The following is a 10390-nucleotide window of genomic DNA, read 5'->3' as shown; positions in this document are numbered from 1 at the left end:
TGTTATGTCCAATTTCAGAAAAATTTCTTAGTCTGGGGTTACACACAGAAACATTTGTTGCTCGTAATCGGGGAAATTTTCCATTGGTGTTTCCTATTGTAATCACAAGTTTTTCATTATTGCAATGTACGCTTTTCGAGGACACAGGCATTTAAACTTTAGCGGAAAGTCATTTAATTATTTTGAGGATATTCATCAAATTTTATAAACGCTATTTCACTGATTTTAGAATGACTCTAATTGAAGATGTATGTCAAAATGCATGTAAATATTTATTATTAACACTTTTTTATAAACTTAAGATTTAAAATAAAATGCAGGGAATACACCTTTACTGCTTTCTTCCGTGGATGTTAAATTTGGAGGCCGCCACTTCCGTAAGAGGATCGTAAGGGTCTTGCTCTTGCAAAACCCCTGCACGGTGCAAGAATTGCAGATTTTTCCACCTAACGCAACGGCACAACAACAAATACACGCAGAAAATTATTTGCAATGGCTGTAAAATATGTCATCCCGAAACCCATGTTTATTTTCGTGCAATAACACGTAAAAATTTAATTGCAACCCTGTTTTAACTGTCATTTTACTTGAAAACATATTTTGACGTTAAATTGTTGAGGAAGGTAAGTTTTAAATAGATTTTATAATTTCTAATTAAATTATAAAGATTTGTTTTTTGTTAGGAATGAATGCAGAAGGTGCGCCAAATCACAATAGCCATGCACAATAGTCATTTACAATAAATTGACCGAATCAACCGTTCAAATGTCACTAGATTCTACAGTGGGTGTTCTTGTTTATTTCGGTATAAGATTTTTGCAATCTGCAATCTTGCAAGACCAAGAGAATCCCCCCATTAGTTATTCACTCATTAAGGGACGTTTTCTCAATTTATGGTTAAGCGCTTAACCAGCATAATATCTGGTTAGAAATCATCTGTCAGTTAAGTTCTGATAAACCGAAAGAAGGAGACTTGGTTAGTTTCTAAACTGAACATAAAATAATAGCTGTCAGCGGCATACAAACGGGTAATTTCGTGCCGCTCATTATCATTATAGATTTTACATATTCTTCTAGAAAAATCGGTTCGGGCAACAAAAAAGGCTTGCACATACATGTTTACTGAACATGCTGATAATGTTTACACAGTCTTGGGTGTTCACAAAGCAATTGTGGTGAACTGTTTTCCTACGCATTTACAATAATCAAACTAATAATAACTCTACCTCAACTTGGCAAAAAAAGTGTTAGTTAAATTAAAAATTAATTATTGCATCAAATTTGTACAAATTGTGTTGTACCAAAATGTGTCACTACCTATGAACAATATATTCCAGGCATACGACAAGAAACTGTAATTTTAGTTTAACAACCAAGTCTTCATATTCGCACAAAATATGAGTTAAAAATATAAATATGCATCTACAGATGTAGAGATTTAGAAATTAATCTGTACATTTTAAGGATAATCATAAAGGTTTGTTTGTTTGACATACATGTTTGTTTATGTAAGTGTTTAGTATGTAAAATGTGAATGTATTTACTTTTTCGGATTATTTCTGGAACGTGTGAACGACCACTAAGATTCTTGAGATAAGCATTATTAACAGTGTAGACAGTTGTGCTTTTATAAGAGATGGAAAATATAAATTGATTACCGATTATTTCTTTATAGTTACGACTGCAAACACGAAAATATTTAATCAGCATATATATTCTCTGTGAGAGGAACAAGAAAATTTTTCGCAGAAGGATTCCAAAGTAATTTATAGTTATTTTTGCTGAAAACAACATCAAAACCCTTTAAAAATGTAAGTATTCACGCATTTGTTATTTTCGTTACTTAAAATGCTAAATATTTTGTTAAAATAAAATTATAGACGAATTTTATAAATAAGTTTTATTAAAAATCAATAAGTTACGTATAAATTGGCTGGTCGTGTATCTATTCGGAATTGCGAATAAATGGTCTACTCGGCGAATTATGAAGGCTGTGAAGAACTGACTTATGTCTGATATTAATATCTTAATATAACATAGAAATGAAAAAGTACGTCCTTTTTAATATTTTTATTGGGACCTTATTGAATTTAATATGGACGTTGAAAAAATAAGTACCAAATTAATTACTAGGTTATGTACAACTTTATTAATTATGCCACGTAGTTTTATATTAATCAAGTTTTGTTTTACGTGAATGTGATTTAATTTATTAGTAGTTTTGAAAAAAATAGAAAATTCAAGTATATGTTTGGATGACTCACCATATACATATAAGTTCATATACAATATTGTAAACCGCATATTGGCTAAAAAAACTTCGAAAATGGTTATCGATCGATTTTGTAGTCAAAAATGACACAAATACAGAAAATGGCGCATTAGGTTTGAAAAAGGTAAAAGTGGGCGTGGTACTCCAACGCTGTGGAATTTTTTTTATGGAATACAAATTCAATCGTTAGCTATTAGAATATCTATTTAACTGGGTTGAGTTTAGTATCGCGCCGGTTAATTTTGGCTCACTGTACCTAAAGGAGGGAACCAAATTGAAAATTTTAAACACGCATGTATGCTTAAATTATCGAACTTTATTTTAAAACATATTTTATAAAAATCGGTTCACAAATTTTTCCACAAATTCACTTTAAAAAATGCTATTTTTTGCAAATTTCTAAATATATGCTAGTGTATTTTCATCTGTTGTGCATTGTACGAAACCAATTATGGATACATTTTCACGCACATATATTACTTATGAATTATAAAAACCACTAGTAATGTTTTTAATTACTTTTGATTGTTAATTTCTTTGTAAATCTTTACATAAAATACACCTTTTTCTGCATTGAGTTCAATAATGCGATAAACCAAAATGACTGCCTAATTTGAACTGTCAAATTACCGAGAAAGCACGAACAAAAGGGAATAAATTAAACCCTCTTAGCAATAAATCTATGAAGTGAACGCAAAAAGGTGTTCAATGCTAAAATACTGTGGATGGCGTAGCCGGTGTTGGACCGGCCAGGGTTATTTTTTTTAAAGCGCAGCCGAAGGCCGCCAACGCAGAAAGGAGTACTACACGAAAGTACTTCGGTCAACCCGGGTATTCGCTCGACCAGGGTTATTTTTTTTTAGAGCGCGGCAGAAGGCCGCCAACGCAGAAAGGAGTACTACACGAAAGTACATCGATCCCCCGGGTATTCGCTCGACCAGGGTTATTTTTTTAGAGCGCGGCCGAAGGCCGCCAACGTAGAAAGGAGTACTACACGAAAGTACATCGGTCCCCCGGGTATTCGCTCGACCAGGGTTATTTTTTTAGAGCGCGGCAGAAGGCCGCCAACGTAGAAAGGAGTACTACACGAAAGTACTTCTGTCACCCCGGATCCCTTTGTATCATTAATAGATGCAATTAAATATGTATGTATATACATTGCACTGACACATTTTGAATTTCTTTATTGTGATTTCTTGTCCATACAAAAATGTTGGCTGGGTTTCATTGGTTTCAGTTTGTATGGAAAAATGAGGGGCGTGACGGGGGTATAAAAATATTTTGCTTCGATGCGAATAAATGAGATGTTATATATGATATAATATGTTTTTCCCACACATCACAAGTCAAAGATACCGTTATTCTGCACGCTAGCTACATCGGGGCTTGAGGGTATCAATACTTGCTGTTCAATTTATTAGTTACAGTTAAATTTTTGACTACCAAATTTTGTTGTTTCCTTTCAATTATTAATGAGTACAATGTGCATTTTTAAATTTTTGCCAAAGTTGCTTAAACAATTTAAACTTGTGTGAAATATCTTAATAATAAACTGAAAAATAGAATGGTATCAAGACTTATGCTCTTCACTGTATATATGTATTTCTTGTATGCGTGTGTATGTCACTAAACTTCTCTTAAACGACTGGACCGATTTTGATAAACTTTTTTGTTTGTGTTTCAAGGATATTTGAGGATGGTTAGATTCACAATTTGGTTCAATTTATTAACTAAACAATTTATTATCTAAATACGGTTGCGTCTAACCTATTGACGGCGAGTGTATGTACATCAGTATCTACAAATCGCGCAATAACTCCTCGAAATTTCAATATTTTTACAATCCGTTTTTTTTCGTCTCTAACGGATATCTGCAAGCACTAGTTTGCGAAGTTTCATGACGATAGCTTAACAGGTGCTCATTTGATAACTAGCTAAAGTTGCGTAAAAACTTGTGAAAAAGAAAGTGACAAAAATAAGCTGTGAAAAAGTTAAATAAAAAGTTAACTGACTGCCATTTCTTTATACAAAGTGGTTTATTTTATAAATAACAAGTAAGAAAATGAAATAAAATTTACAGAACAAAATTGTGTGTAATCTTGTGATTCCAGGAATTTTATAAACACAATGTTGCTTATAGCAACATTTGTCCAAAGTAACAATTTTTTTCTTTTAGATATGCGTCCCAGAGGTCTTACACAATCAGAAATAAATAAAATTATCAATTTTGACTGACGTAAAAGAGGTCGTGCATCGGCAATACCTGAAAGAATGGAACCAGGTTCATCTTCACCAGCGTCGCCGGTACCATCTAACGTGTCAGAAATTTCAATGAGCTCTTCGTCGTCAAAGGGATCATACATAAGTGAACCTCCGAAGTCAATGCGTCTTGATCAAACCGGTCATTGGGTTGAATGGGGAGGAAAAGGAAGGTGTAGATTATGCCAGACTGGTATTCCAAAATCTAAATGCTCAAAATGTAAGGTGCACTTATGCTGTAACCCACAGAAAAACTGTTTTGTCTCATATCACACATGAAATGTATGAAAAGTAATAAAAAAAAGTTATGATGAAAATAATGTATAATTTTGAACTTTTTATGGTCAACGATTCTCGTATCCTCTATTCTATCAACTTTGATTCGCATTCCGTTAGCTATTATGCCAGTAATATTTCTAAAATATATTTTTGAATGTTATCTAAACAGGTTTCTATAATAATATTTTCAGAAGAAAACTTGACAATATTATGCTCTGCTTTCAAACGTCCGTACAAAAACTATAAAATTTATTTACAAAAACCTTTACGTATTTATAGGTTCGATAGACGTAACGGTGATCGTGCTGGACCTGGAGTTGGTGGAATGGGCGCTATGGGCGGCAGCGGTGGTGTGTATCGTGATCAGCAGCGTGGTGGTCCGATGCGCGGCAATGGGCTTGCACGTCCACGTCCTGCACCTTATGCTCGCGGTGGGGTTGGTGGTAATGGTGCTCCATTTCGCGGCGGACCTCCACGTGCTGGCAATAATGATCGTCGAATGGATGGCGGCAACAATAATGGCACACCGGGAGATCGTTTGCCCACTATAATTTGGTCTGAAATAAAATTGACGCCATTCCAAAAGAATTTTTATCAACCAAGTACCACTGTTGTGGAACGCTCGAAGAATGACGTGGATGGGTTCCTTACTTCTAATGAAGTAACATTGAAAGGTGATGGTATACCATCGCCCAATATTGAATTTAGTGAACCTGGTTTCCCAGAACACGTTTTAGCTGAGATCAAGAAAATGGGATTTGCTAAGCCCACTGCTATACAAGCTCAGGGCTGGCCAATTGCTCTGAGCGGACGAGATATGGTCGGCGTAGCACAAACTGGATCGGGTAAGACTCTTGCTTATGTACTACCGGCTGTAGTACATATCAGCCATCAAGCTCGTTTAGAGCGTGGCGATGGACCTATTGCTCTGATTTTGGCTCCGACTCGCGAATTAGCACAACAAATACAGCAAGTCGCTAACGACTTTGGTTCTAAGACCCATGTACGTAACACGTGCATCTTTGGCGGAGCACCAAAACAACCCCAAGCTCGTGACTTGGAACGTGGCGTTGAAATAGTGATTGCTACGCCAGGACGTCTGCTCGACTTCTTAGAGAGGGGTGTTACTAACCTGCGACGTTGCACTTACCTTGTTCTAGATGAGGCTGATCGTATGCTTGATATGGGATTTGAACCACAAATACGACGAATAATTAAGCAGATCCGCCCAGATCGGCAAGTTTTGATGTGGTCGGCCACTTGGCCAAAGGAAGTGCGCAATCTGGCCGAAGAGTTTCTTGATAACTATATACAAATTAATATTGGTTCATTAACCCTTTCAGCCAATCACAATATACTCCAAATAGTAGATGTGTGTGAAGAAAATGAGAAAGACAATAAGCTTATTAAGCTTTTATCTGAGATTTCGGCCGAATCAGAAACTAAGACCATAATATTTGTTGAGACAAAAAAACGCGTGGATGAAATAACTCGTGTTATTGGACGTAACGGTTGGCGCGTATGTGCCATTCATGGCGACAAATCGCAACAAGAGCGTGATTTTGTTTTGTCGTCTTTCCGTAATGGACGCCACTCAATTTTGGTGGCGACAGATGTGGCTGCCCGCGGCCTAGGTAAGACTAATTTTCCATACGTATTTTGCCGCTGCCGCTGCCGCTTTATAGGGGCGGCTACGGCAGTAACTTGACTTTTTGATCGTAGCTGCGAGTGATGCTGTGGACAAAATGCTGAATATTCTTTCATTATTATTTTGTTGGTTCGTTGGCGAATATTATTTTCTGTCATAATGCGAATCAGCGAAACCCAACGCCTTATTAATTAAATTGTTTCGAATGCGTCCAATTAAAGATAACATGGGGTATAATTATAAGTTCACTTAAAAAACGGGTGAAGTTCTGAGTTAAAATTTAAGATAAGATTTCGAAAACACTATGCAACAATTTTGCGGACGATTCACTGAAAAGGTGTGGGTAAATAATGAGGAATTTGTGTTTCCATACATTACTAAGAGGTTACGGTTCACGTTAATTAACTTAGGATTGAAACCCTATAGTATAATATATGTATGCAAAAAAGACTAGTGTCAGTCAAGGAAACTGTGGTCGCAAAATCTGAATAGAACAGCAAACGTATTAAACAATTGCTTAAAATAAACAAGAAAGTGGGGAAATTTCTTTATGGAGGTTTTGTTTCAATTTAATCAAAATATTAGTACAAAATAGTCGAGTAAGAAAAGTTTTCTCGTACACACTTGTTATTTTGTAGCATTAAGACATTTTTTAAAGTGCATTTGATCTTAAGTCTAAAAAAACTTAAAGTGCTTTAGATTTTAATGAAGTTTCTTTTCTGCGGATTTTAAGCAAATTTGTGGAAGAAGCTAATCGTGTTTAATATGGACTTTTTATATTTCTGTATATGATACTAAAGTTGACAGCGTTGTAAGGTTAAAGTCTTCTAATGATAATATTTGTATTCCTAAGTAGATGGGAGGAAGAAAATTACATTTGGTTAGGTTTGAAAATACCACGAATTGTTCAGAATTTGCGCCAAATAATTTTTGACTGGCAGTTGAATTTTTTAGCTCTTATTACAATTTAAGTGTGAACAAAAATATCAACCGTTTTTTCAAATGGACTTCGATTTTTTCTTATATTTGTTAAATGCGAAAATATGGAGTATAAGACAAAAACTACAATCTGTTTCTACAGATTGTTTTTGATGGAAGAATTACTAATCATACGTGATAAAAAAGCTGAATTCAAATTTAGTATTTATAAAGTAGTAATAAGTATGTTTAGGTTATAAAGAATTAATCAAACAACTTAATCTAAAATGGCAGTGAGATCGTGACAACAAAAATACATAAACATGCGAGCAAATGCTGTGCTTTAAAGTTTAGCTTCTACCGATGCGCGTGCTGTATATTTGATGGTGGAGCTTTTCTTGTATTGCACATTAAAATCAAAAAGAAAATTCGTATGTATATGTAGGCAACTGTATGTAAAGGCATATACATTGTACTTACGTTCTGTGCTCGCTTGTCTGCTTGTTCATCTATTCCGTATTTCTTTTCTCTAAAATTTGCGTTGATCCCACATCCATTAGTTGTCAGTTCAGGTCTGTACCGGATTGCGGTAAGTACATTGCTTTTATCTTCTCATTAAAATCATTCGAAAAAAAAAACGAATATATTTTTTTTATTTTTTGTTAGTCTTTTAAGTATACTATATGAATTAAGCTTCCAACATCGTGTATGACTTACTGCCTACGCATTTTATCAAATTTTCATTTCTAAATATTTAGAATTAATAAAAATACAAAAGAACACACATAAAGAAAAAATCGTTAAAGGTCGAGGTCCACTTAAACGTAATGCAAAACTCCAATAGTAAATTATTTACTTAAATTAAAAAAAAATTAAAATATATTAACTAACTTGACTTGCAATGTTGAAGAGATTTTTGTTCAATTTGTATGATAAAATGTATGTACTTATATTTATATTGTGCCATTGTGCAATCTCTAAATTAAATATCTTTAATTTTCGACGTTTGCAACGAACGAACGTGAAATTACAACTCCCATCAACCAAAACAGATGTTGATGATGTGAAATTCGTAATTAATTACGATTATCCTTCGAATTCGGAGGATTATGTACATCGTATTGGGCGCACAGGACGCTCGAACAATACGGGAACGGCATACACCTTATTCACCACTTCAAATGCCAACAAAGCTAATGACTTGATACAAGTGCTGCGCGAAGCAAATCAGGTAAGCGTTCAAGTCTTATGCATAAAGTGAAATTATTAGCTGTTTTTTATACTGATTTTATTTTTTTAATATTTAATAATGTGTATTTCTTTCGATTGTCAACATTCACAGGTCATCAATCCGCGACTGGTTGAAATGGCTTCGTCTTCAGGCTACAACCACAAACGTAACTCACGTGGTGGCTATCAAAATCGCGGTGGCAATCATATGGCTGGTGGCACCGGTTATGGTAATCGCGGCAATCGTGGTTATGGTAACAATAATATGGGAGGAATGGGTGGCGGACAGTCATATCAACAGCGCCCACAACAAGCTCCGAATGGTGGCAATCAAATGTATCAACGTCCGAATGGACCGCCATCTCGTTTCTCAGCTGCACCACCTCAGGGCGCATATGATCGTAATCAGCAAGCCGGTGGACATAAACCCTATACAAATGCCGGAGCTGATGGCGTTGACAAACGTCCACGATTCAACCCACAGCAACAACCGCCACAGCAAGCTTCGGCCTATCAGCAACAACCCCGCATACCTTATGGGGCTAATGCAAACAGTCACCCGAGTCATAATGCCCACCATCAACCACCTCCAAACCATCGTGGTCCACCACAAGTAAGTGGAGCTGCGGGTGCCACTTCAGCTATGTATACTCATGCACCTCCTTCGCATCATCATTCGGCCGCAGGCGCTCACTATGCCGTTCCCTCCGGATTTGGAGCCGCATCGGGCAACATGTTTGCCTATCCTCCACCCCCATTGCCCGTGCAGAATTAAGAGAACATTAATATATTATTAATATCATCAGTAGTTTAAAACATTTTGAAATAACTTTTGCATTTGGCATTTGTTTAGATTAAATTTTTTTGTTCATTGAGAGTGTAGTGTAGTAATGTACGTCGTGTCGTATTACTACGAGTATTCTGTAGCCTGGTCGAAGCTTAGAAGTGAAGGCCAAGGCAATGCTGCAATTCATTATCTCATTTAAACGCACCGAACACGATACTGTTCTCTTTGTTTGATACTTTTGTTGCTTTATTAATCCTCCATGTACTTTTAAGCATTGAATTTTCTCTTATTTCTTTCTATTTAATTGTATTGCTAATACAGCAAATACAATATTTCAGTTCTCGCGGGTGGCATTACTCATAGTTATTAAAAATACCCTCCCTTGAAAAGAATAATTTTATTTAATTTTGTTTCTTGTGTTTCTCTAAGAAATTTTTCTGATATATTCTTATCTGATTTGCGTTCCTGAGCAAATTATAAAAATTAAAATAAGTAATTTGTTCACTCACTACTTCTATATATTCACTAAATTCCATCATTAGTTCTTACATTCATCACTACTTGGAAATAAATATTAGCAATTACAATAATAGAACATAACTGAAGTGAATTGTATTTCTTGAATTTTAAATGGACTTATACATACTTACAAATATAAAAGTGAAATAAAGGCAATTGCATTCATGCTTTTAAATATACTGCAACCAAATGGGGTATATTTTAAAGCCCTAAAATAAATGGCGTTTTATTCTGTCAGAATGGAATGAAAAATAAAGAACCACTAGGGTCGAGCTAAGTTCGAATGTGACCGAACATTTTATACTCTCGCGATTTGTAAGAATCAAAACCGGGAAAATTCTTTCAGGTTGACAAAACTTGTATTTTTTTTGTACAAGAACTTTGCATTCATTATTTGAGAAAACCGAATGGACTACAATAAAATGTATACCTTATTAAGTTACTTATATCATAGGTCACAGACTCACTATTATAGCCA

The 10390-nt window shown here is 35.2% G+C and overlaps 1 protein-coding gene across 1 annotated transcript; it reads left to right on the top strand.

Moving 5' to 3' along the window:
• The first annotated feature begins 1657 nt into the window (after window positions 1-1657).
• LOC105225625 (uncharacterized) lies at window positions 1658-10131 on the top strand. The gene is made up of 4 exons (XM_011204173.4): window positions 1658-1811; window positions 5090-6444; window positions 8429-8607; window positions 8719-10131. Coding segments are annotated over exons 1-4 (2199 nt in total). The 5' UTR covers window positions 1658-1809; the 3' UTR covers window positions 9382-10131.
• Window positions 10132-10390: the final 259 nt, after the last annotated feature.

The sequence above is a fragment of the Bactrocera dorsalis genome, chromosome 5, assembly GCF_023373825.1.
Source record: "Bactrocera dorsalis isolate Fly_Bdor chromosome 5, ASM2337382v1, whole genome shotgun sequence".
NCBI classification, from domain to species: Eukaryota; Metazoa; Arthropoda; class Insecta; order Diptera; family Tephritidae; genus Bactrocera; species Bactrocera dorsalis.
The sequence above is the reverse complement of the archived record's forward strand: the minus strand, read 5'-3'. Positions and strand labels throughout refer to the sequence as shown.